Source organism: Hemicordylus capensis, chromosome 10 (genome assembly GCF_027244095.1).
Source record: "Hemicordylus capensis ecotype Gifberg chromosome 10, rHemCap1.1.pri, whole genome shotgun sequence".
Classification (NCBI taxonomy): Eukaryota; Metazoa; Chordata; class Lepidosauria; order Squamata; family Cordylidae; genus Hemicordylus; species Hemicordylus capensis.
Genome location: NC_069666.1, coordinates 19,687,635 through 19,715,495, shown reverse-complemented (window position 1 = coordinate 19,715,495; position 27,861 = coordinate 19,687,635). Strand labels below are relative to the sequence as shown.

General features: G+C 46.7%; 1 protein-coding gene across 5 annotated transcripts in view; it reads left to right on the top strand.

Moving 5' to 3' along the window:
• The window catches only part of CCDC33 (coiled-coil domain containing 33), a 243,129-nt gene extending 216,006 nt beyond the window's left edge, over positions 1-27,123 (top strand). For 2 of the 5 annotated variants that reach the window (XM_053273159.1, XM_053273155.1), the window contains 9 exons: positions 9,328-9,523; positions 10,577-10,665; positions 13,407-13,538; positions 15,762-15,855; positions 16,709-16,836; positions 18,905-18,991; positions 19,753-19,872; positions 23,102-23,146; positions 26,915-27,123. In XM_053273159.1, the coding sequence (XP_053129134.1) occupies positions 9,328-9,523; positions 10,577-10,665; positions 13,407-13,538; positions 15,762-15,855; positions 16,709-16,836; positions 18,905-18,991; positions 19,753-19,872; positions 23,102-23,146; positions 26,915-26,977 (954 nt within the window). In that variant the 3' untranslated portion in view covers positions 26,978-27,123. The remainder of the gene's footprint in view (positions 1-9,327; positions 9,524-10,576; positions 10,666-13,406; positions 13,539-15,761; positions 15,856-16,708; positions 16,837-18,904; positions 18,992-19,752; positions 19,873-23,101; positions 23,147-26,914) is intronic. The other 3 variants (XM_053273156.1, XM_053273158.1, XM_053273157.1) reach the window with 3 other exon arrangements.
• The last annotated feature ends 738 nt before the right edge of the window (positions 27,124-27,861 follow it).

Here is a 27,861-nt window from a genome sequence, read left to right as displayed (position 1 = left end):
CTTGAAGGAGAGGAGAGCTGGTCTAAGGAGAGGAGAGCTGGCCTTGTGGTAGCAAGCATGACTTGTCCCCTTAGTTAAGCAGGGTCCGCCCTGGTTGCATATGAATGGGAGACTAGAAGTGTGAGCACTGGAAGATCTTCCCCTCAGGGGATGGAGCCGCTCTGGGAAGAGCAGAAGGTTCCAAGTTCCCTCCCTGGCAGCATCTCCAAGAGAGGGCTGAGAGAGACTCCTGCCTGCAACCTTGGAGAAGCCGCTGCCAGTCTGGGTAGACAATACTGAGTTAGATGGACCTATGGTCTGACTCGGTATATGGCAAGTTCCTGTGTTCCTATGTTTTATGTTTTTACAGAAGAATAAACCTAAAAACACAGAACACTAACCCAAAACCGATAGGGATGTGTACAAACCACGGTTCATGGACAGGTTCGGCTCCTGTGGTCAGAGATGAACAAGACTGGTGATTCTTCTTGTTGGCTTTCATTTTCACAAACTTCGGTCTGGGCTGCCTTGATTGATCCTGTCCTATAATTTAGTTAATTCTTTTCAATTCCCCCGCCCCACTTGTTGCCTGCCTTGGCCTCTAAAGGATAGACTTGGTTGGAAATCAAGATACATATATGGACCTGGATGGCATCAGCAAAAGTCCTCGGTGAGGACCCAGTCTCAGGGTAGATATGGTTTAGGGGGTGGAAAACCAGTATTACAGTAGAAGCATGAATTGTCCCAGGTTCAATCCCTGGCAGCATCTCCAGGTAAGGCTAGGAGAGACTCCTGCCTTAAACCTTGGAGAGCTGCTGCCAGTCAGAGTAGACAGTACTGAGCTAGATGGACCAATGCTCCCCAGGACCGGGGTGACCTGAGTTCAAATCCTCATTGACTCTGGGCCAATAACTTATCTCTCAGCCTAACCTATTTCCCAGGGTTATTGTGAGGATAAATATAATCATGTACCCAAATCTGGGCTCCTTGGAGGAAGAGCAGGTTATATATATATATATATATATATATATATATATATATATATATATATATATATATATAAATTTTACATTTTATATCACGCTCTTCCTCCAGGGAGCCCAGAGTGGTGTACTACATACTTGGGTTTCTCCTCACAACAACCCTGTGAAGTAGGTGAGGCTGAGAGAGAAGCGACTGGCCCAGAGTCACCCAGCAAGTCTCATGGCTGAATGGGGATTTGAACTCGGGTCTCCCTGGTCCTAGTCCAGCGCTCTAACCACTACACCACGCTGACTGACTAAACGTAGTAAATAAATACATAAATAAAACAGCTTCCTAGATTCCTGTAGAAAGACTCCCCAGCCTCTCTTCCATCCTATGAGATTTTGTAAGGATGACCCTCACAACCTAATATTGCTCTTTCTAGAGCAGGGCTGCTTAACTTTGGCCCTCCTGCAGATGTTGGCCCACAACTCTCATAACCCCTAGCTATTGGCCACTGTGGCAAAGGATTATGGGAGCTGTAGTCCAAAAACAGATTGGGGGGGGCCTAAATTGAGCAGGCCTGTTCTATTGGAATGTAGCCTTCAGCTCCGATGCCTTTGGAGTCACAGGCGGGGAGGGCGAGATCATGGTGACACCGCTCAACATTCTCCAGCGGGGTGTCATATTGTTCAGATAAACCGAGGCCTGCTCGTAAATCCCAGGCAATCAGTCTCCTCTGTCGATAAACAAACAAGCCATGCTTATCTCTTGACATCCCCCTGACGGCCACGGCAAGGCCAGAAACCCGTGAGGTCAGCAGTCTGGCGCAGAGACAGCTCTGTCACGGCCAGCCTTCCCAAGGCTTTTGGAGAGAAAAAATCAGCAGCATCTCTTGCCCGTGTCCAGCTCCTGCTCCAGTACAGATGCTTCCTTCTCATGTGCCAGGGGGTCCCAATTCTGGGTCCCCAGATGTCCTCCTTGTAGCCCTGTTGCCACGCCAATGGCCAACCCACACGTGCACATTAGGGATGTGCACGGAATCAGTGACTGCCGGTTTGGAGGTGGGGAAGGTAACTTTAAGGATTGGGGAGGATGCTCTTACGCCCCGGCCACATTTCCCCCACCGGCGCTGTCATTAAAATCGGTCCCACGAGGCGGCAGCATACCTACTTGCCGCCCCGGTATGTCGTGGATCAGAAGTGACTGGAAGTGTCCACTGCGCATCTGCACATTGCAACTGATTTTAATGACAGCGTCGGTGGAGGAAGCGGGGGGGGGTAAAAGCACCCTCCCCAGTCCTTAAAGTTATCCCCTCCACCTTCGAACCGGCCGAACCGCCAGACTTTCGAACCGGCTTTGAGCTCCATAAAGGGCCTCCGAATTGGTTCCATGCACATCCCTAGTGCACATGGCACACATGCATGTCGGCCACTTGTGTGGCGATGCTGAAAGGGGCTGCAAGGAGAAATGCTGCAGCCCCACACCCACGGTTTTTGGGAGAGCACCGTTGGGTGGAAAGTGGCGGGGCAGGGATGGACAGGTAAGAGGCCCCCTCCTTGCCCCTTAAAGTAAACCCCCGGCCTCCCAACCAGCTTGAACGCCAGCATTTCAACCCAGTTTGGCACTCAGCAAAAGAGGGCCGAACCGGTTCCGGGCACATCCCTACCATCCGCTTCCCACTGAGCCAAGGGGTTGAGGTGGCCTCAGAGTTTCTTGCCGGGGGAGCTTTTCAGGCTTCTGGAATATTCACCAGCCCCACCCTAGCCTAGCTACCCCCACTAGGGATGTGCACGGAACCGGGCGGGGTGGCCCGAGGGGGGGTGTCACTTTAAGGGCAGGGGAGGGTGCACTTACCCCTCCACTCGCTTTCCCCCTGCTGGCGCTCGGTGTCCATAAAAGCCTCCGGGGCAGCAGTGTACCTCTCTGCCACCCCTTCCCCCTCTATGGCCAGAAGTGGCCGGAACACACCCAGTACATCTGGCCACTTCTGGCCCAAGAGGGGGAAGGGGCGTCAGGGAGGTGCACTGCCACCCCAAAGGCTTTTGCGGATACCGAGCACCGGCAGGGGTGGGGAGGGAAGCGGGGGAGGAGTAAGTGCACCCTCCCCCCGCTCTTAAAGTGACACCCTCCGGCTTCAGACTTCGAACTCCCCCCGTGTTTGAAGCTGTTTGGAGGCCCGTAAAAGGGCCTCCAAACCGGTTTGTGCAGATCCCTAACCCCTACAGCTCAGTCAGAATCTCAGGGCTCCTTCCACTCCCAGAAACTGGGATGCACTCCCACTTCCTCCCAAACTGGCCCCTCATCACTGGCCAGTCCTCCCTTATATAGCCCCTGACAGCTGGGGAAAGTCTCATGAGATCCCACCACCAGATCCCGCGAGAGCCACTCCTGATCCTCCAAGGCCTCATGGTCTTTCGGCAGTGAGACCATACCCTCCTGCTTGGGCCCCTGGCAATGCCTCCATGTGGGTGTTTTGGTGTCTCTTTCCTCCCCTGTCTGATCGGGACATCCCCACAAGACCCAGGTGGGGGAAGAAGCCCTGCCCTGGAGCTTGCTGAGTTTCCCTGCGGGGATCCGCTCTGCTTCGGGGATTCCCCGACACAAATCGACTGCACAGCTTCCAACCCCCTGAGGATGCTTCTGGGAAAGAGGGCAGTCTCTCTCTACTCACCATTGTGCAACCAGAGTTGCATGCTGCTTCCCTTATTCCCAATGGAAGCCATACACAACTGTGACTGTGCAACAGTGCACAGGAGCTGTACTGCCCTCTCGCACAGCAGGGGATCGAAGCCCCACAGCAGCCGAAGCGAGATCTATACTGCCCATGCTTCACTACAGAGAACCTCTACAGCCATCTTTTCCTCCGTCGCTGGGCTATCTCTGCCCAGGCCGTTCTGCAAGGACTCTCCGGGGTTCCAGAAAGAGTCCCCCCCCCATAGATTTCATCATATGCTTGTCGTTTGTATTAGGGTTTATCTAATGTTAATTGGGTCTTTAAAATCATATCGTTATAGTCTAAATCTTTTATTATGTGTTATCATTTTACTGCTCTCATTTTATTACTCTCATTTTTTTTGCCTCCTTTTTCTGATGGCTTTTAGGTTTGTACATAGGTAGTCTGTATTAGGGTTTATTTGGGTTTTATATTCTAAATCTTTTATTACATTTATTTTATGCTTGTAGCGTGTACTAGGGCGCAAATATCTACTGATACTTTGGCTTTATGTGATCACCCTTTTTACTTTATGCTGGTCTATGACTGTAATATTGATTGATTGATTGATTGATTGAGGTATTTTCCCAGTGACCAGAAATCCTTCAATGCAAGGGTTCTCAAATGTGGGTCTCTAACAGTGTTCCCTGTAACAGGGATTCCCAGATGTTTTTGACTACAACTCCCAGCATCCTCAGCTGCAGTGGCCTTTGACTGGGGATTATGGGAGTTGTAGTCTACAACATCTGGGAAGTCCTGTTACAGGGAACACTGGTCCCCAGCTGTTGCTGGACTACAGCTCCCATCAACCCCAGCCGCAATAACCTTTAGCTCTATCACTGGACTTTCTTTGCCCGGTTGAGTCTACTTTTACTGCCAGCAGTTCTCCAAGGTTTCAGAAAGAGATCTTTTCCCAGTGACCAGAAATCCTTTCTGAAATCCTGGGAGGAGGGCTGGTCTTGTGGTAGCAATAATGAATTGTCCCCTTTGCTAAGCAGGGTCTGCCGTAGTTTGTATTTGAAAGGGGGCTATGAGCACTGTAAGATATCCCCCTTAGGCAGGCTTTCTCAACATTGACCCCCCCAGCTGTTTTTGGACTACAACTCCCATAATCCCCAGACACAGTGGCTGATAGTAAGGGATTATGGGAATTGTAGGCCAACATCTGCAGGAGGGCCGAAGTTGAGCAGACCTGCCCTTTGGGGATGGGGCCGCTCTGGGAAGAACACCTGCCCGCTTGCATGCAGAAGGTTCCAAGTTCCCTTCCCAGCAGCATCTCCAGATAGGGCTGAGAGAGACCCCTGCCTGCAGCCTTAGAGTGCTGCCAGTCTGTGCAGACAATACTGAGCTAGATCTTGTCTGACTTGGTATGTGGCCACTTCCTATGTTCCTAGGGGTTCTCAAACATGGGTCCCCAGCTCTTGTTGGACTACAACTCCCATCATCCCCAACCACAGAAGCCTTTGATTTAATGTGTGAATGCCAGATACTGAACCTCAGACACCATGCCTGCAAAGCTGGCGTTCTGCCGTTGAGCCCCTCCTCTCCTGTTCTAGCAATGTGGTTTTTCTAATCATGCACCAACCGGCTGGAAACCTGAAATCCTTTTCATTTTGAGATCATCAGATGGGGAAGGGAGGGCAGTTTGGATAACATGGCCCCTCAGCTGCGAACCCATTGACCTTTGGGGATGCGGAATTCTTGCCTCTGGCTCAGAAATGAAGGCGAGGGTGTGATGCCGTTTGCAATAAGAGGACAAGGTCGCTTGTGTACTGTATCTCAGCGCTGAAGGAACCGGAGCAGCTGCTGGCATTGAAGGGAGGAAAGGGGAGGGCGTGGAGTATCTTGCCAAGGTTAGCTGGCAGGGCTTGGTGGTGTAGGAAGGAAATGCCCAGAGGCCATTGGTGGAGCAGCTGTGAGCCAAAGAGTTGCATACTCACCAGTTCCAGAGAAGAATTTACTCAACTGTAGAAGATTCCCAGGGATCTATTGATATTTGTATATTTTAAATATTTATAAACCACCCGCCCCGCTCCAGTACAATCCTGCTCGGGGCGGCTTACAGCAGTAAAGCAATAAAAGTAATATGACGTTTCACATAATAAAACATATACGACACAATGTAGAATAAAAGCAATTAAAACAAACCGAATTACGATTGAACTATAAGTTAGGGTGGCCATATCCAAACTCTCCAAATCCAGACCTCTCATAGTATGCACATTATTTGCAAGTGGAAAGGCATAACATATTCAAGCTCTCCAAATCCAGGCACCCTAATTTGCATGTTATGCCATTTTGCTTGCAAAAAAATTGCATACTAGGCAAATCAACTGATGCCCTGTCCAGATGACTTGTATTTGTCACTGCTAACTTGGCAAAGAGGCACCTTTGAACGTGGTGATTCTCTTTATTTAGCAGGGGGGGAGTAACTGGCCCTCTCCACCCCCAGCAAAGCATCCATCCAGTAACAGTTGCTGGTGTCTGTCTGATGTTTCTTTTTAGATTGTGAGCCGTTCGGGGACAGGGAGCCATCTTATTTATTTATTTATTCTTTCTCTGTGTAAACCGCCCTGAGCCATTTTTTGAAGGGCGGTATAGAAATCGAATGAATGAATGATTCATTTGGCTACGATCCCACTCCATTTCCCAATACCTGAATATGCTATTTATTGGTGAATACATCTGCTATTTGTCGGTTTAAATATGCTAATTTAAATACGCTGTTTATTGGTGAAAGTGAAGATACCAGATAAGACTGGTGAAGATACTAATTCAAAGTTCATGCTGAGGAGCAGTGCCGAATGCATTTTCATCACCACTAAATTCTACAATGGACCCTACAAAACTGGCACTAGGGATTAAGGCTCTCATGCTTGAGCCTCGTCACGGTCACCATATACAGCCTGAGATACGAACATAAATGTAATTCCAAAATGACTCTTTTTGATTTAGAATACTAGTATAGGCTGGGTAAGAGCAGGGGCCAGGGAAATTTCATGGTGGCTTAAAGCAAAAGTTAAAACCACACAAAATCAGAATGATATCTATAGAAAATAAATGAATACTACACAAAGTTTGCGATATTAATAGCAGCAATAGAACAAAAAATACACTGAACTTTGAGTTAAGGCTGCATTACTTACTTGGGAGGACATTAGGGGTGTGTACAGAACCGGCTGGTCCAGTCCAGTTTGAGTCCAAACCGGACCTGAACCAGACTGGGTCAGTTCGGTCCAGCACCCCCATGAACCCCACTGGTTCAGTTCAGTTGTGAGTTGGGTTTTTTGCAATTTTTTTAAAAACACACACACACACACACACACACACACACATTTAAAAAGATGTTGTCTGAGGCTGCAAACCCACCCACCCCACCCCGAATGGTGTACATGGATTATAAACATAAACCATGTATGCCATTCTGGTCTTCTCTGGCAAAATTAATCAATATCCCACTCTTCCTCTGAAAAGTCCAGAACGGTCCAGAAAACCCCTAAGGATTTGAGTTTTCTCTCTCCATTAAAAAAAAATAAAATTTAAACTTAGCCCCTCCAGGGGAGTGATCCAAGTTGGCATGGGTGTGTGTGTCCACAGAGGTTTCCCCTCCCCCACTGGCCTCCCTTAGGCCATAAATCCACCACGCCTGCACAATGGGCCTCTGTGTGGCCTCCAAAATGGCTGCCATGCCAGGAGGGGAAAGGCTGAAAGCCGACTGAAGATTTATGGACTAAGGGAAGCTGGTGGGGGAGGGGGAGCCTCTGTGGACACTCCCCCCCACCTTGGACAACTCCCCCGGAGGATCTAAGTTAAAAAAAATTGAGAGAAAAAACTCACAAACCCCCAGGGGTTTTCTGGACCATTCTGGACTCTTCAGAGGAAGAGTGGGATATTAATTAATTTTGCCAGAGGAGTCCAGCAAGGTGTACATGGTTTGTGTTTATCCACACAACAACCCTGTGAGATAGTTTAGGCTGAGAGAGAAGTGACTAGCCCAGAGTCACCCAGTGAGTTGCATAGCTGAGCAGTGATTTGAACTCAGGTCTCCCCAGTTTTAATTAATTTATTAAAATATGAAATGCCCCCCTGGCAGAGCAGGAGAGGCGAAAGATGTGCATTCTCACTTGCACCTTTATCACCTGAGGTGAGCCAGCTGGGTAAATCATCTGAACTTTGCCCAGCTACCAGTGGCTTCTTTGGAGATTGGCTAGTGGAGACCAAAAAACAACCCATCTCCAAAAACTGTCTCGCCACAAGGGTCTTCAGTGGCAGATTGCTTGTTGTCCATCACCAGTGCTATTCACTAGGGATGTGCAAATTGGTTTGAATTCAAATCAATTCAACTCGATTCTGTTTAATTTGTGATTCGAATCTCAATTGAATCACCCCTTGAAATAGCAATTCAATTTGGATTTGAATCAATTTTTCAAAATTTGATTTGAATTAGATTCAAGAGACATTTGACACCTGTTTTAAGCCATTCAGGGCCCCTGATTGGTTAAAAAAAAGCACCAAAACAGGGTTGAATTGATTCAAATTTGATTCAAATTCCAATTGAATGTTTGGACCAGCTTCGAATATGGTTTAAATTCAAAACGAATTTTTGGAATTTGATTCGAATTTGAAATGAATCAAAAACTTTGTTTTGTGCACATCTCTACTATTGACAAACATTGTGCCTTTAAAAGTCACTGGGTCTCCCACTGACAGAAAAGGGAATTCAAAATAGATGAGAGGATGCAAGGGGGGAAAGAAGAATACTAACAAGTGAATAACTAAATGAAGTATCGCATTGTATAAATGAAGTGTATAACAGAACAAAAAAAATAGTTTTATTGTATATTCCTAATACACAGGGGCCATTCTGAGAGCAAACCGTCTGCTGACTCTCTGCTAATTGACTCAGGAGGCACCTTTTAAAGTGGCAACTTGTATATTTAACAAGCAACTGTCCCTATGCAACTCCAGCATAGCATCCCTCCACTGACTATTGTTGGTACCTCCCTTGTGTTTCTTTTTAATTTGTGAGACCCTCTGATCAGAGAACCAGTGAACCAGAGAGAACCAGAGAGAGCCAGCATAGTGTAATGGTTAGAGTGCTGGACTAGGACCGGGGAGACCTGAGTTCAAATCCCCATTCAGCCATGAGACTTGCTGGGTGACTCTGGGCCAGTCACTTCTCTCTCAGCCTAACCTACTTTACAGGGTTGTTGTGAGGAGTCCACCACTCAGTACACCTCCTCAGTTGTGAGGAGCCCAGTACACCACTCTGGGCTCCATGGAGGAAGAGTGGGATATAAATGTTTTTTTAAAATAAAATAAAATAAATTCATTTATTCTCTTTTCTGTGTAAACCACTTTGAGAACTTTTTTTGAAAGCTCTTAATAATTCTAAAAGCTGTTGAAAGTTTGAAAAGTACCATATAAATATTTGTGGTCATAGTCATCCTCATCTGTGGCAAAATCTCATCTGTGGCATCTCTCTCCCCCCCTCTTCCCTCTCCCTCTCTCCCCCGCTCTCTTTCTTTCTCTCCCTCTTCCTCTCTCTCTCTCCTTCTCCTTCTCTCTCCCTCTCTTTCCTTTCTTTCTCTCTTTCTTTCTTACTTCCTCCTCCTCTTTTTCCTCTTCCTCTTCCTTTCCCTTTCCCTTTCCCTTTCTTTCATCGATAGGAGATGGACAATTACCGCACAGCCATGAAGAAGATGGCAGATGATATCCTCTCTTTACGCCAGCATGTTAGCAACCTGGAGGCTGAGAACAGCACTCTGCGACGTAACCTGGCCTTGCACGAGGATGTGGGCCGGGCCCTGTTACAGGACATGGACCTTGATGTGATGACCAAGGCAGAGATAGTAGACAGGATAAGTAAGAGAATTGTTCAGTACTTTGCTGCTATCTGGATGCAAACAGGGGAAGGGGCATGGTAAGGTTCCCGTAAGACAAGGTTTCCCAACCGGTGCTTCTCAAGATGTTGCTGGACTACAACTCCCATCATCCCCAGCCACAATAAATTGTATCTTGGGAAGATGGGAGTTGTAGTTCAGCAGCAATCGGAAGTACCACAGGTTGGGCACCTCTGCCATAAGGGAAAGAATGTTCAGCTTGTTGTGGGTGGGTGACTGACAGAGCGTACGAAACTCCAGTAAACATTATGGAAGATCCCTGGGTCATTTCTGCAGAATCGTTTGGCCCCTAACATGCCTTTCAATGGTCCCTGTTTACCAAGGGTAGTTCCTCTTTACTCATAATCTCCTGAAAGATTACGCCCATATAAATCAGGTGCGACAGAGAATGTTTAACATGTCCCTTCAAATTGTAGATTTTATTATGAACTGCAAAATACGCTAATTTCCTCTCTGTTATTATTGTTCCCCAGCCACTCTGAAGTACATTAATTCAACTTTCTGCCTGCAGGACATAACTCTGAAATACCTTTCCAGGAGGCCATGTTTTGCACAGTGGTGATCTGATTGTATCTGATCAGATTTGAATCAGATTCAAATCTGATTGGAATTCAGTCCAATTTGATTTGGATTTGAATCAAATTGGCTCTCTAATCAAATATGAATTGCTCTTAATGGCTCTTGAATAAAATTCGAAGTTATTGATTGATTGATTTGATTTGATTTTTATACTGCCCCTCAAAAAATGGCTCAGGGTGGATTACAACGCAATACAATGAATTTACACATTCATTTTGAATTCAAATTGAATTGCTCTTTTGAGGGCTGATTCAATTCAAATTTGAATCACTCAAATCACCCAGATTTGTGTCGAATCAATTTGAATTTGAATTGATTTGCACATCCCTAGTATCCTCTTGTGTCACCTTGGAGGCGTATGCATCGTTGGGCAGGGGAGCCATGGCCTGCCCTGAGGAGGTGCGTTGAAGGCTGTGTTTTTTTCTTCTTCCCCTAGTGTCCCTGAAGCAGAAGCTCTCCACTGGGGCTCGGGAGATGGCCAGAATGAAGGACCGGGTTCAGAGGCTACAGAATGAATTGATTCGGGTAAGAACGCTGCTGTTTGCCTGTCCCCTGTGGAGAAGCATTGTCTCGGAGACCTCATTGCCCCACTGGGAGGAAAGCTGGTCTTGTGGGAGCAAGCAGGACTCTGGAATGCTCTGGAATGCTCTGGAATGCTCTCCTGGTGGCTCTTCGCTCCTCGGTCTCCATCACAGTTTTTAGAAAGTGTGTTAAATCTTGGCTTTTTACCCAGGCTATTATATGATTGTCGTTACTGCTGCTTCTTTGTATTTTGTACAGTTTTTGTGCTTCTATTTTAAATCTTTTTAGTCAGATTTGTTTTATATTTTAGCATAATATTTTAATTGTGTCATTTTTATAGTCTTGTTTTTAATTTTTGTGTAAACTGCCTTGGGATGGTTTTAATGAAAGGCGGTATACAAATTTAACAAATAAATAAATAAATAAAATTGTCCCCTTTGCTAATCAGGGTCCACCCTGGTTTGCATATGAATGGGAGACTACATGTGTGAGCACTGGAAGATATTCTCCTTAGGGGGAAGAGCATCTGCCTGCTTGTATGCAGAAGGTTCCAAGTTCCCTCTCTGGCTTCTCCAAGATAGGGCTGAGAGATATTCCTGCCTGCAACCTTGGAAAAGCCGCTGCCTGTCTGTGTTGACAGTACTGAGTTAGATGGACCTATGGTCTGACTCAGTATATGGCAGCATTCCATTTTCCAGCTTGAGCAGATAGGCCCCTGCAGTCATACACTGTATGTTGAATGAACATCAATGGAGGGATGGCAGGCTCCTCCCCCAACCAACACACATTCATTAAAATATCTGGGGTGGAGGGGTCCCATACTTACAGCTATATATACAGGAGCTCCCAATAGAAATTGTAACACATGTGTGTCGGTCTCAAGCTGGAATAGCCTGCTGCTATGTTCATCCCTACTCCACATGCATCAAAAAGGAGCCAGTGTGGTGCAGTGGTGAGAGTGCTGGACTAGGACTGGGGAGATCCGAGTTCAAATCCCCATTCAGCCATGATGCTTGTCGGGTGACTCTGAGCCAGCCACTTCTCTCTCAGCCTAACCTACTTCACAGGGTTGTCGTGAGGAGAAACTTAAGTAAGTAGTACACTGCTCTGGGCTCCTTGGAGGAAGAGCAGGATATAAAATGTAATAAATAAACAAACCAATAAATAAATATATATATATATTCTATGCTGAACAAAAGCTGTAAAGGGCAAGATGACGGATTACTCAGGGGTTCTGCTCAGTTTATTATTTGTTCCCTCGATTATATACTCAAGGATAAAACATGTTTGCACTCCTGAAGTGTGAAGTGTGTGTGTGTGTGTGTGTGTAGGAAAAGTGCACTCAGTGGTAGAGTGCATGTGGGTTTTTTTACACATGGCCCCTGGCATCCCCAGTTTCAAGAGGCTCAGACAGTAGGACTGAAAAGAATCTGTACCTGAAACTTCAAAGCACACTTCCCTGTTCATGAAAATTATTATTATTATTATTTATTCAATTTCTATACCGCCCTTCCAAAAATGTCTCAGGGCAGTTTACACAGAAAAAGAATAAATAAATAAGATGGCTCCCTGTCCCCCGAAAGGGCTCACAATCTAAAAAGAAACATAAGGTAGACACCAGCAACAGTCACTGGAGTTACTGTGCTGGGAGTGGATAGGGCCAGTTAAATGCTCCTGAGCTAGATGGACAAATGACCTGACTTTTGTATATTGCAAATTCATCCATCGAGGAGCTTTGCAGAAATCTTTATAGCAATAGCAATAGCACTTACATTTATATACCTCTCTATAGCTGGAAGCTCTCTAAGCGGTTTACAATGATTTAGCATATTGCCCCCCCAACATTCTGGGTACTCATTTTACCGACCTCGGAAGGATGGAAGGCTGAGTCAACCTTGAGCCCCTGGTCAGGATCGATCTTGCAACCTTCTGGTTACAGGGCGGCAGTTTTACCACTGCGCCACCAGGGGCGTATACCAGGAAATATGTGCGTTGTTTTGTCTTTTTAAAGGAAACATGACAGATCATCCTGGAGAGAATCTATCTATGTGGTCACTAAGAGTCGACACCGACTTGACGGCACTTAATCGATCGATCAATCAATCAATCAATCAATCAAAGGAAACATTTTGAAGCTGATACCTAGCTAACCTGCTAGCAAAGCAGATAGGGTTTTCCTTTCCAATTTGTATTTTTTCAATGTGTGTGTTTTTCATGGAGATCAGTCAGTAGCAGTGTTCCCTCTAACAGGGATTCCCAGATGTTGTTGACTACATCTCCCAGTATCCCCAGCTGCAAGAGCCTTTGCTTTGGGATTATGGGAGTTGTAGTCAACAACGTCTAGGAATCCCTGTTAGAGGGAACACTGGTCAGTACCAGTTTTTAGATTATCAGCATAGTTGTATCGAGTCTGTTCTGACCAGAGTCCTTCACAAGGAAGACCCCCTCAAGATTATGGTTCTGAAGCTGATACCTAGCCAACCTGCTAGCAAGAGCAGAGAGGATTTTCCACTCCAATTTGTATTTTTAATGTGTGTTTTTCATGGAGATCAGTCAGTACCAGTCTTTAGATTACCAGAATAGTTCTATCAAGTCTGTTCTGTCCATAGTCCTTCACAAGGAAGCCCCTCTCAGGGCTATGGTTCCACAAGGAGACCCCTCTCAGGACTATGGTTCCACAAGGAAGCCCCTCTTGGGACTATGATTCCACCTCCTCTCACTGGCCTTCATTCCTGTCCCACCAGAAGAATGACCGGGAGAAGGACCTAATTATGCTGCAACGAGCTCACCAGCAGCAGCAGGTGGTGATGAGGAAATACCAGGCCAAGATAAGCAAGATGAAAGCTCTGGAAGATGCAGTGAGGCAACAGGAAAAGGTGAGAGGCAGCGGGTGAAAGAGTAAAGGTAGCCTATTGATTTAGCCTATTGGCTTGTTTATAAACAAATTATCTGTTGCTCTTATATTTATGAGAACAAAGTGGTGTACTGTCATGGCCCAGGAGTTATCTCTCTTGTTATCAGAAGAGGGGTCTGATTCTGAGGACATGGAGAATGGGGAAGATGGGTCACAGGGACTAGAGATATGTGTGAATCATATTTTGCTAGTCGATTCGAACTTTGATCAAATCACAAATACTCAAATCAATTTGTTCAAACAGCGGCCAGTTGCCAGGTGTTTCAAAGAATCTAATCAAACCAATTTGAGTGATTCAAGTGATTTGGCCATAGGGAACTCAAATCACCCTATTTTTCCCATGGGTAGATCCTAGGGATGCCATAGTGGGTTGGGTGGTAGGGCATGATGGGTGCTACCTACCACCCAATTTATTAAAAAAATGGGCAAGTAGTCAATTTTTTTTTAATCCTTTTCCTCTAAATCCATTAGGAGCCTATGGGGGTTTGAGAAAAAGTTTAAAAGATTGTTTAAAATTGCCAGCTTGGGTAGAACTGGCAGGAATCTTCCATGAATAGTTCCCAGGAGAGATCTGATGCCCTCTAAGTAGTACTTAGGACAGAATGTAGGGTCCTGCCCTTCTCAGCTGACCTCATCCAGGTCCTCACTGGAGCAATATCCTAACATTGTATCCAACCTGCTTTCATCCAGTGATCTGTCCATGGTGCTGTCCTAGTCCAATGATTTATCTCCCTAATCCTATTCCTCTGCCTAGTTCCTTGCTGGGATGCCTGTTGATATCCTTTCCAGACTCTGGCCCTGGTAACCCTACACATCCCAGCCTTGGAACAGACTGCATATAAATAAAAACTGAAACCAACATTTTTAAAAAATCAAAAATGATTATAAAATAGTACAAGACAAAAGACGTCTATAGAGCAGCCAGTGTGTGGGGCTGTTAAAATGAAATTCATTGGTTTTCTGGGGAAAGCATTCATTCATTCAAAGTTTATTACGGTCTATGACCAGCACAACAAGGGGGGGGGCAATACAATTAAAATATAAATAATTTTTAAAAAAACAAAAACAAAAAACAAGTCAACAGTCTAACCCATCAGCAATATTATAACTGAAAGGTTATAGAGCAGCACTAGGACTGTTAATTAAAAACTGGCGCACTCTTCGAGCTGCTGCACAAAAGCCCGCCACTTTCCGAGTAATGGCAGGTATGCTGTCCTCAAGCAGGAAAGCCACTTGTTGGCTAGGCGAATTTCCTGGGAAACGAGCCAATAGTGGAGATATTAGTTCTAGTCCCTATAAAAAGAGCAATAAAGCAAAACATGTTCGATTGTTTCAACTTCCCCATCACCACAGAGGCACAGACGCTCCGCATAAGGAGTCCCACTGTAGCGACCTTCAAGGACAGCAAAGGGAAGGCATCTACATCTGGCCAGTGTAAAAGCCAACCTATATCTGGGGGTGTCTAATTGTTGCAGATAAGATAAAGGAGCAACAAGGTACCTTGTGGTATCGTTACAGTAGAAACCCGGAGACTTAGATAAATCTTACTGCCGCTCCGTGTCTAATATTTTCTGTTTTGGGAAAGCATTCAAAATGCCTCTGAAAACTAAGCAGAAATGTTGGGAAGGAAATTCTACCGAGAGGATGCCCTCTATGAGGACCCCAACAAATGCCATGTGAGACACTGATGGTCAACTCCCCCCCCCGCCACCCCCCCTCTCATCTTCAAGGCAGCCATGGAGAGGATTTGAGTTTGACTACAGCAGTGGTGCTGGGATGTGGTTTGAGTTTGGAAGAGTATTGGGAGTCACTGCAGTTGTGCTCATATAGATGGAATATGCTCTCTGCTACCCGGCACTGCTAATAGGTGTGTACTACAAGATCTGAGAGTTTTGCTCCAGCTGCAACTTCTGAACCATCTCCAAGGTTCACCTTATGTAAAGCAGATTGCAGTAGCCCAAGCAGAAGGTTGCCAAAGTTTGGGAGATGGTGACCCTCATATCAGAGTGCGAGTGACCCAATGGCCGTGGAATGTGAATCTGACCATGCCGGAAGGGTAGGACAGGCAGGAATCTTCCATGACTAGCACCCAGGAGAATGCTGATGTTCTCTGAGTAGTCCTTAGCTTAGAATTCAGGGCCCTGCCCTTCTCAGCTGACTTCATCCATTGCTCTTCCAATGAAAGGTTATTGAGAGGATGGAAAGGATGCTGGAAGACAAGATGAAGGATCGGTTCAAAGATGGAGCCCCATTCATGAATGGACACAGTAGCACAACAAGTAAGTGGATTATGTGTATTCTCTCTCTCTGCCAGGTTGGTGGTTACCCAAAGAATCTTAGATGCAGAATTGCAGACAGACCAACATTTCATCCCAAGGGGACTAGTGCTGGGAAATTCTGAACACGCGCACTGCTAGATATCTTAACCAGATTTCATTGACCAAGTATTGCTGGGCATTTACCTATGCACGGTTTAATATTCTGTGCATTGCTATGCTTGAGGGCAGATTTAACAAAATCCCATTTGCAGAGCACTTTTGTCCCCATGATTCAGGAGCTATAGAATCAACAGCACATATTCTATTATATTGTAATTTGTATAGGGACATCCACAATACACATATTACTCCATATTTATTAAATTTTCCGGGCTGCTCCGGTGATTTTGACATATGCAGTCTTTTATCAGACCATGATGACAAGATCTCTTATGCAGTTGCCAGGTTCTAATTGAATTTGTAAGACCATGCTTTGTAGCTGAACAACTAAGTGTCGCTATCTATTGAGGATAGCTGTTATAAACTGAGTTGATTTCCCTTTTCTTGTCTCCCCACAAATGATGTTGGTGTTTCCCCGCAATATGTTGATATGTTTCTAGGAACCTTGAGGAATTTTATGCATTTTTATCTTCTCTTTTTAATTTTGCTCTTCTGTATTTGCTGGTCAGTGACCGAAATAGAATTACTACTACTGTTGCTGCTGCTGCTGCTGCTGCTGCTGCTGCTGCTGCTGCTACTACTACTTCTCTCTCTGGCTATTGTGTCATAAATCTCTGGCCAGCATCTTCAGCAGAGTGAGCTCATGACATTCCTCTCCTTTTTGCTCAGCTGCTTCTGTCTCCTTTGCCCCCAGTCCCAGGTGACCGGTGGTCCAAGGATCTCTACGCCACTCTGATGATGGAGAACACCAGACTGCGGGATGAACTGGGCAAAACCTCCTACCGCTCTGCACCCATCATATTGCAGCAGCAAGCATTACCAGTGAGATACTCCAGTTCCACAATTCTATGTGTACACACACACACACACACACACACAAACACCCTTTGGGTATAGTGGGGAGAAAGGGCTTTGGGGCATTGGCCCATGGGCGAGGTTGTTCAATACCTGTCCTATCTGACCCAGACACATGTGCATGGAACTGGGCGGGGGAAGTTCGAAGGCAGGGAGGTTGACTTTAAGGGCAGGAGAAGGTCACTTACTCCTCCCTCTGCTTTTCCCCTACTGGCGATCAATTTGCAAAGAGACCATCAGGGCAGCAGTGTACCTCCCTGCCCCCCTGTTGCCTCCTTGGTCCCAACGTCACTGGAAGTACCTGGCGGCACACGCCTGCACCCCTTGCGTGCACACACTCCATCCCCTGAGCCTCTGTCCCCTGAGGGGAATATCTCGCAGTGCTCACACTTCTAGTCTCCCATTCATATGCAACTAGGGTGGACCCTGCTTAGCTAAGGGGACAAGTCATGCTTGCTACCGCAAGACCAGTTCTCTTCTCTTAAGAGAGCTGGTCTTGTGGTCACAAGCATGACTTTGCTAAGGAGGGTATACCTTGGTTTGCATTTGAATGGGAGACCACATACTGTATGTGAGCACTGGAAGATATTCCCCTCAGGGGATGGAGCCGCTCTGGGAAGAGCATAGAGGTTCCAAGTTCCCTCTCTGGCAGCATCTCCAAGACAGTGCTGAGAGGGATTCCTGCCTGCAACCTTGGAGAAGCTGCTGCCCATCTGTGAAGCCAGTACTGAGCTAGATAGACCAATGGTCTGACTCAGTATATGGCATCCGTTTATGTTCCTATATTCTCCTTAGGGGCCGCTCTGGAAAGAGTACTTGTCTGCTTGTATGCAGAAGGTTCCAAGTTTCCTCCCTGGCTTCTCTAGATAGAGTTGGGAGGGACTCCTGCCTGCAACCTTGGAGAAGCCGTTGCCGGACTGTGAAGACAATACTGAGCTAGATAGACCAATTGTCTGACTTGGTATAAGGCAGCTTCCTGTATTCCTCCTTCCAAAGGGCCATAGGAATGCATGGGATTTATGAATGGCCATTGGCATTTGAAAATTCCATGCATTCCTATGGCCCTTTGGAAGGAACCAGGGCTTTTCAGCGGGCATTCCCTGCCATTCATTTTAGTACATTCTCTAGAGCAGGGATTCTCAACGTTGGGTCCCCAAATGTTATTGGACTTCAACTCCCATAAACCCCAGCCCCAGTGGCCTTTGGTTGGGGATTGTGGGAGTTGAAGTCCAAAAACATCTGGGGACCCAGCATTGGGATCCCCTGCTCTAGAGCATCTGCTTTGCATGCAGAAGGTTCCAAGTCCCTCCCTGGCAGTATCTCCAGATAGGGCTGAGAGAGACTCCTGCCTGAAACCCCAGAGAAGCTGCTGCCAGTCTGTGTGGACAATACCAAGCTTGATGGAGCAAGGGTCTGATATGGAAGCTCCCTACATTCCTAAGTCCCTATGACTGATCTGAGTCAAGTGTTGCAAAGAGTGCCTCTTTTCACAACCCTTTTGAAGCTTGAGAGGAGAGCTGGTCTTGTGGTAGCAAGCATGACTTGTCCCCTTAGCTAAGCAGGGTCTGCCCTGGTTGCATCTGAATGGGAGACTTGATGTGCGAGCACCATAAGATATTCCCCTCAGGGGATGAAGCCGCTCTGGGAAGAGCAGGAGGTTTCAAATTCCCTCCCTGGCAGCATCTCCAAGATAGGGCTAAGAGAGAGATTCCTGCCAGCAACCTTGGAGAAGTGGCTGCCAGTCTGTAAAGACAATACTGAGCTAGATAGACCAATGGTCTGACTCAGTATATGGCAGCTTCCTATGTTTCCTGTGTTCCTATGAAAGAGGCCCAAGGGGAGAAGAAGAGGCTACTGGCCACCTCCCTCCTCCTTACCCCCACTTCACTTTCAAAGCTTGCAAGGGTCCCTTTTGATGCGGGGCTGGCTCCTGCAGGGGCTGTGGTTCAAGCAGCATCTGACGCTTCACCTGGGCTGCCCCTGGTTGTTGCTTCTGTCTCGTGGAATCACCCACCACTCTCTCCGCCACCTGCAGGATTCGTTTTCTGCCAACAGTGAAAAGCTCTCATTGGTTTCCAAGTTGGAGAAGGCCGAGGCACGCATCCATGCTTTGGAATGGCAGGTAATAGCTCTCCGCCCACTTCATCTCCCTTAGCATGTGTTTCTCATAATTTAGCAGTTCGAATTATTCATCCCAGAGTGTTCCGTGGATTCTTCAACAGATAGAGACAACCCGTGGTGAATCCACCCTTTGTCTGTTCCATACAGAGCACTGATTGAAGTCATCTTGGCTGGATGGTGCAGTTTGCTTCACTCCATAGCTTTTAGAGATGTGCAAATCAATTAGGGTACAAAATGATCTGTACCCGAATCTGGCTGACTCGGGTGATTTGTAGACAGAACCAATCACCCCTGTGCTCAGTTGCCCAGATTTGGGTATAAAACAAATAATCCCAGATTCGGACCCAAACAATTTGGTGATTCAGACCTCCATTTTGTGGCCAAAGTGTGTTGGGTGGTAGTGCCCAATGGGTGGAAGCTACCACCCAAATTTCAAATAAATTTGGCAAAGGGGTGATTGAATTTTTTTTTTTTAAGTTAGTGCATCTTTAAGCTTTTTCCCATAGGAAATAATGGGGATTTCAGTAGCCTTATAGCTCCTTGGAGAAGCCGCTGCCAGTCTGTGAAGACAATACTGAGCTAGATAGACCAATGGTTTGACTCACTATATGGCAGCTTCCTATGTCCCTATGTCCCTATGCCTGTCATCAAGTAATGAGGAATATAGGTGTGTAAGATGCACGAGTGAAGCAACCCCAGAATGAAAGCATGAGAGATGTCAGCTTGTCGTGTTCTACATTTACCCTTTTGCTTCTGACACAGCTGGAGGAATCTGCCAGGAGATGGGGGCGAGAGAAGCAGGACTTGAGCTCACATCTTCTGGAATATGACCATGCCTTTGGCCGTTCCCCGAGCTCCCTCATCATACATGATATTTTGAAGGTGAGTAGTAGGCACAATAGGTAGGAGCCGAGTTTGTCTGGGCAAGATTTTGGAGACCTCTGTGTGGAACCATTTCCCAACAGATTGGGCAGCTTCCATTCCTTGGCACCCTCTTTGCACTAGACCACCACTCACTCTGGGCTACCCCAGCACCCCACAAGTGGCTTTAAGGTTTTTCTCCATAGGGAAGAATGGAGGTTTCAGCAGCCCCATAACTGCACTTGGGGGGTGCTGGGGTGGCCCAGAGCGAGGGTGCCAACCACCTCCATGGGTTGCTAACCCATGGGGTACTGGGTTTTGTTGTTTCTGAAGTGTTCTGAGTGTAGGTTCTTTGGTAGTATATAAGATTTTCAGTGACAAACCATGAATCCATGCTCATTGGTAACCTTAAAGACACATAAACTTCAAAAATCACTTAAAAATCAGCACTTTGCCCAATTCCTTTCAAATAATTCTGATAGCTACCTGCCCCCCCTTGGGCACTACCACCCACCACACTCTGCTCTTGGACACCCATTTTCCCCCGACGTGAAGCTATACATTTGCTGACACCTCCATGCTTCTTTATGGAGAAAAACCTTAAAGTTGCGTAAACTTCAAAAATCACTTAAAAATCAGCCTTTTGCCCAATTCCTTTCAAATAATTCTGATAGCTTCCTTGCCCACCTTGGGAACTACCACCCACCACACTCCACTCTAGGACACCCCTTTCTCCCCGACGTGAAGCTATACATTTGCTGCAATCCTCATTATTCTCTATGAGGAATTCTAAAATAATTTTAAAATTCACCAATAATCAGAGGAGTGTCTGATTGCCTTGGAACTTTGTGGATAGTAGGCACCCCTGGTTGTCTACCACCTACCCCACTTTTGTGACCCTTGGTGCTCCACAATAGGGGATATGGGCTGGTTCGGATCCTATTATACCCTATGAAAAAAATAATTAAAAATATTTCAAATATTCATAAAAAATCATAGGGGTGTCTGATTGCTTTGGGGTTTGCATGGTTGTTGGCATCCATGGGTGCTCCACAATAAGGAATAATGGGCAGGTTGGAGTCCCATTATATCCTATGAGAAAAAAATAGAAATAATTTTCAAAAATTAATAAAAAACCATACGAGTGTCCGATTGCTTTGGGGTTTGGGTGGCAGGTACCCCTGGGTGCCAGCTACCATCCTACCAATTTTTGGGTGTCCAAACCAGTTATAACCAGTTCAAACCGGTTCAAACCAGTTCGAATTCGAACCGAACCAGGGGGGGTTCGAGCAAAACCAAAACCGAACCACCCCCTCCTGGTTCGAACCTGGTTCGAATTCAAACCAAACTGGGCAACCCGGTTATGTGCACATCCCTAATTTAGCTCCAAAATGACTCCTTTTGATTGAGAATACTAGAAGAGAGCAGGGAGGTTGCATGGTGGCTTAAAGCAAAATTTTAAACCTCACAAAAACAGAACAATATCTATAGAAAATAAACGAAGACTACACTAAGTTTGAGATATTAACAGCAACAATAGAACAAAACATACACTGAGCTTTTCAGTTAAGGCTACAATCCTATACATACTTACTTGTGAGAGAATCTGATTGAAACCCATGGTACTTACTTCTAAGCAGGCATGCATAGAATGGATTGCACCATAAAGCCAAACAACTTAAACATAGTCTGGTGGCTATAGCCCACCTCCAGCTTCAGAGGCAAAATGCCTCTAAATACCAGATGCAGAGGAGCAACAGCAGGAGAGAGGGCATGCTCTCACCTCTGGGACTTGTGGACTTCTCAGAGGCATCTTGGTGGGCCACTGGGTGAAACAGGATGCTGGACTAGATGGGCCCTGGGCCTGATCCAGCAGGGCTGTTCTTATGTTTTGTTCTTATTACAATACACAGATAGGCAGTGTATTGAGGTACACCTCTCAACTGCCCTATAGATATCCCCTGCTGACAAAAAACAAAGGCAACATTCCTCAGGGGGATTACTTATTGTGTGAACCTCTCCCAGCCAGCCTCCTGTGCTTCATCTGCCTTTCTCTAAGACCAGAGGTTGAACAGAAAAGTGCCCACAGGTTTTTGCTCCTTAACTCCTCTTTGACAAGGGCTAGAGCTTAGTGTTTTTTGGTTTTTTTAAAATGAAAGCATGGAATCCGGGCAAGCTAATGGGCTAAGGGGACCAGTGTTCCCTCTAACAGAAATTCCCAGATGTTGTTGACTACAACTCCCAGAATCCTCAGTGGCAATGCTTGGGGATTCTGGGAGCTGTAGTCAACAACATCTGAGAATCTCTGTTAGAGGGAATACTGAAGGGGACATGCTTAAAATCTGGTAAACCCTTGGAAATCTAGGGGAGACAGTAACCTTATGCTGGGTGCAAAACAGACTGCAGATTGCATCAAGAGCTACTGGGACGAGAAGAATCTGTTGGCCACATCTGCATGTAATGCAGAACTGTGGTTCCAATGAACCCATGGTTCCTCACCCCACCCCGCTCTCCCATCTGAATTTGGATCTATTGGAGAGCCTTCTCTCTACAGTCAGCAGGATTACAGAGAGACCAGGGAGATGGCTGTGTGGGCTTCCTTCTTGACTGAAGGACAGCCTGCACAAACAGCCAGCATGGTGTAGTGGTTAGAGTGCTGTACTAGGACTGGAGAGACCCGAGTTCAAATCCCCATTCAGCCATGAAACTAGCTGGGTGACTCTGGGCCAGTCACTTCTCTCTCAGCCTAACCTACTTCACAGGGTTGTTGTGAAAGAGAAACTCAAGTATGTAGTACACCGCTCTGGGCTCCTTGGAGGAAGAGCGGGATATAATTGTAATAATAAGAATAATAAGAATAATGATGATGATGGAATGAGAGAGGGAGGATCTTCCTCCCTCAATTCCATTCCGGCCAAATGCAGCCTTCAGTGTAGCGAAACTCACGACAGAGTGAGGGTTCAAATTGGAGTATCCTGAGCGGAACGTCAGGTTGCACTATGGACAAGACTGGAGTTGCACATGTTTGGACGTAACGGTAAGGAAACCATGGGTCCCTGCAACTCCAGTCCCCTGTTATGTGTGAATGCAGCCATTGTTTCTTCTTTGAAAACATAACAGCCAGCAAGACCTAACTTCTTGCATATGGGGAAACTCTTAAGGATCCATGGCCTTCTCCATGGAGAAGACCAGGTGAGGATGCTATCATATGTTTCTAGCTCATTAACGTGCACCCCTCCCACACCCACAGGATGACAAGGAAGGGAGAGGGGATGAAGATCTGAAGAAGACAAAGGTATATATGTATGTATAGTGGAGAAAGGGAAGGGCATGTCCAAGGAGCCCGGTGCCAAGTTGGCTACATAGGCTGCTTATTGGTCAAAGATCTTGACTAACACCTTTAGGATATCTGTCCTCCCTGGGATCTGAGCACATTTTAGTTTCAGAATCTCAAGTGCTGAAATTCACCACAGATTTCAGGAGGGGAATCTGTCCTGTGCAAAGCCAATTCAAAGGACCAATCGAAATCTCAGGAACGGGAGCCATGAAGAACCAAATAACCTATGCCATACACCAGCATAGATGTATGGTCAGGACTAATCTACAATCTGACCAGCCTTCCTTTCATGCATTCCAGAAGAACTTAAGAACAGCCCTGCTGGATCAGGCCCAAGGCTTATCTAGTCCAGCATCCTATACAAGATCGTCCACCATTGCCTCTGTGAAGCTCACAGGCGAGGGCATGCCCTCTCTCCTGCTGGACTCTCCATGCCCTCTCTCCTAAATACCCTGCATCTGGTATTTAGAGGCATCTTTCCTCTGAGGCTGCAGGTGGCCTATAGCCACCAGCCTAGTAGCCATTGATAGACCTGTCATCCATAAATTTTTCTAAGCCCCTTTTAAAGCCATCCAAGCTGGTGGATATCACCATCATTTCCTGTGGCATAGAATTCCATAGATTAATTATGCACAGTGTAGAAAAGTACTTTCTTTTATTGGTCTTAAATTTCAGCATCAGGTTTATGAGGTGACCCCTGGTTCTAGTGTTGTGATAGAGGGATAAAAATTTCTCTCGGCCCACTCTCTCTACTCCATGCATAATTTTATACCCTCTATCATGTCTTCCTGTAGTCACCTCTTTTCCAAACTAAATAGCCCCATGCTACAGAACATTGGTCAGTTTTGTCCCCAGAATTGGTCACCTTTGTCCCCATTGCTACTTCCTCCAAGTACACATGACGTTAATCACATGTATACTCTTGTCCTTATATTTCTTCTTCTTTTGTATGATGCAAGTCAATGAAGCTACAGTCTCCAATGGGAGACCAGCATGAGGAAGCAACTAATCCTATCCTCTCCACTGGCTTTCCATCTCCAAATTGCATGTCCATATCCTACCCCATAGAGAAACATCTATGAATGTGAATCACACCAACAGAACTGGGAGCATGGACATCTTTGATCCATCCTCAATCTTGCTTCTTCATGTATACAGGCAAACCTCGTTATACACAGACTCCTGTGGTTTCACATATTCACGGGTGTCTAATTGACACCTGGTTTCATTTGCCATGGATACGAAAGGATTAAAGCCCACTTATCTGGGTTCCTAGAGGGCCAGAAGTGACTGTGGCAAGGGGTGTAGCTAGGGGAGAGTGTTTGCCCCTCTCCCCGGCGGCCGCTCAGAGTGGGGGAGATAATAAAGAAAGTAGGGAGGGGTGGAGCTGCGGGCCCCACTGGAGCTTGGGGGCCCAGGTTCTTTGAACCCATCTGCTCCATTATAGCTACGTCCCTGACTGCGGAAGTCACTTCCAGCTGCCATTTTGTTAGAAGAAGCCTAGAAGGAGACAGAAGGAGCCATTTTGTGGCTCATTTCTTTTAAAACAAAAACAAAAAACCGCCGACCTTTCACGGTTTTGGTGGCATTCCACAGATTGGGAGTGGGCATTACTGAGCACATGGGATCTTGGTATAGGAAACAGTTTCAATTATTTTCTGTTTTTCACTGTTTTTTCACCCTTTTTGGTCCATTCTGGAACCTAACCCCTCTTCCCCATAGGCATAATGCCTCATTACTCATGGTTTCATTAATTGCAGTGGTAGGTGAGGAACAGAAGCCCTTCAAGTAATGAGGTTTGCCTCTCTACATGGACATCAGCTCCTGTTTCTTAAAGAATAAAGGCACTGTGGTAGGGAGGGTGGCTCTTGGGGATTGATGGCTTTATCTATTCAGCTCGAAGAAATAAGTATCACCCACCTGGCTCAGCTGAGCTGTCCCAACTCAGAAAGGGTTCTCCTTCTCACTCAATGTGGGCTCACTAGTGATCTGAATTCATGATCAAATAAAGGGAGAGGAGAGCTGGTCTTGTGGTAGCAAGCATGACTTGTCCCCTTAGCTAAGCAGGGTCCACCCTGGTTGCATATGAATGGGAGACTAGATGTGTGAGCATTGTGAGATATTCCCCTCAAGGGATGGAGCCGCTCTGGGAAAAGCAGAAGGTTTAAAGCTCCCTCTCTGGCTTCTCCAAGATAGGGCTGAGAGAGATTCCTGCCTGCAACCTTGGAGAAGCCACTGCCAGTCTGTGAAGACAATACTGAGCTAGATAGACCAATGGTCTGACTCAGTATATGGCAGCTTCCATTTTGCAACGTAAATTTCAGGTGTGATTTTTTTTCTTCAACGGGAGGAGTCGTTTCCTGTTCCCACATCATGGCTTCCTGAATTGTGTACACATGACTGTACAAATATTTGTGCTGCCCTTCCCACTTAAAAAAATACTTGGTTTGTCCAGCACAACTATGAGGATAAGGGTAGCCCAACTCCATCAGCCTGGTTCTTCCCTAACCAGCATGAGCAGACAGTTCAGGGGATGAAACCAGAGGCCCATTCATACATTATGTTCAATACTCATGCATTGAGTGTACACAGGTACAGTCATTCACACGTTATGCTGGATGCAAGTATACTTCCTATCTGTACCTTGCATTTGAAGGGTCTGGATCCAAGTTCATTTTTAAAATGAGCGCAGGCACAGTCATTCACACAAACACATGGACATGTGTTTAGACATCTAGACACTCATACAGTGTAACATCTGAATCAGGCAAGGAAGACCCTAGAACCCAATTCTTGGGTGACCCCACACCACCACAACTCTTAAGGGAGCCAGACCCACGGTCCCTATCACGATCCGAGGAAATGGCCCTGCCTTCATCCTCTGACTTGGAAGAGTTGTTTGAGAACCTGCCAGCTCTTGTGATTTCCTACTTGGACCTCTCCAAGGTCCTGACTCATTTTCACTTGGAAATGTCCAAGGTCTGTGTCCCTCCCAGATCCCTGCCTCTGTGGAGATCCTCACTCAGCCTGGGATGGGATAGATTGACACATCCTGTCTTCTTTTACTGGGCTACATGTCTGCACCCCTAGCTTCATTTGGCACTCTGTTGGATTGGGGCCAGTGTCTCAGGATCATTCTCAGTGGGAGGAGAGCTGGTCTTGTGGTGCTGAGCATGAATTGTCCACTTTGCTGTGCAGATTCTGCCCTGGTTTGCATTTGGATGGGGAACGACATGTGAGCATGGTCTGCTGTAAGATTTTCCCCTTAGGCGATGGGGCCATAGCTCAGTGGTCGAGCATCTACTTGTATGCAGAAGGTCCCAGTTTCACTCCATGGGAGCATCTCCAGGTAGGGCTGGGAGAGACTCCTGCCTGAAATCTGGGAGAGCCACAGCCAATCAGGGTAGACAATATTGAGCTAGATGGACCAATGGCCTGACTAAAAGGCAGCTTCCTATATACTATGTTCCTAAAGGGGCATCCACATGCCCGAGTCCTTTTGGCACACACTGAAGTGGTGGTGCAAACTCTGCTTTCCAATTCAGCCCATATTTATGAAACTAGCATAAGGTTTTGTCAGTGTGGGTTGAACACTGCCCAAATCCCACACATCCCAGGTGGCAACCAGCTCGTGTCGACACGATATGGAGCAGGAACAAAAGTGGATGAGTTGAGTCATTGAGACTTCTGCTCCCCTCCTGACATATATTCTCTCCTTCTTTCCAGAAGACTATTCCAGAGTCGCCAACACAGCTGAAGAAGTCTCAGAGCCTTCACCCTGTGCGGTAGCTCTGCAGGACCCAGTGGCATTCCACACACTATATGGGGACAGATTATCTATTGCAAAATATGCCCCAGGTTATAGCCTTCATCCCTGAAGGGCTGAGCCGTGGATAGGCATCTCTGAAAAGCTTAATTAAAGTCTCAGCACCTGATCCCTAAAACACTGTTGCTTGCAAACTCAATGGACAGCAGTTGGTGGATTTGCCCGGAAGGAAGGAAGAACTCTTGAGCTGGGAAAAGATCCAGATACTTGCGGGGGTGGGAGGGAGAGCAAGGGGGGGAGGGAGGGAGAGGTCACATACATGAGAACTGCCCCATGGACTGTCAAGTGGATATCCTCAGCTCCTCAGTTCTCTGAACTTAGAGGACTGAGGAGCTGAGGGTATCCTCTAGCCAACACTCGGTTGTTCACACGACCAGTCCTACAGGGGTAGAATAGGGCTGCCCCAGGTAAGGCTGGTCGTGTGCATTGCCGGGATCACTCCCAATCCTGGCGCTCCACCCCAGGTAGCCCTGCTTTCAAATCCAGGCTAACGGTGTGGTAGGAGGAGGAGTGCATGCCTCCTACCTCACTCCCAGATAGTGTGGGCGCTCGGGCTGCTGGCAACTCCCCTCGGGATACCAGAAGCCATCTTTTCCATAGAGCTGGGGGGAAGGAGCAGCCCAGCAGCAGGGGATTTTCCCAGAGCACCACACTACTCACTTAGTGCATTGTGGGATACCTGGTGGCCTGGTTTCCTCCCCTCCCGTTGCTGCTCACCGCCACAGGGCTCATCTGTGTGAGCAGCCAACGGAGCCCTTTCCCCCAATCACATGGGGAAAGGCAGATGGGCTCCCGCCTTTCCCCCAGCCCCGTTGGTTGTGCGAATCACCTTTCTGTTCCATTCTGC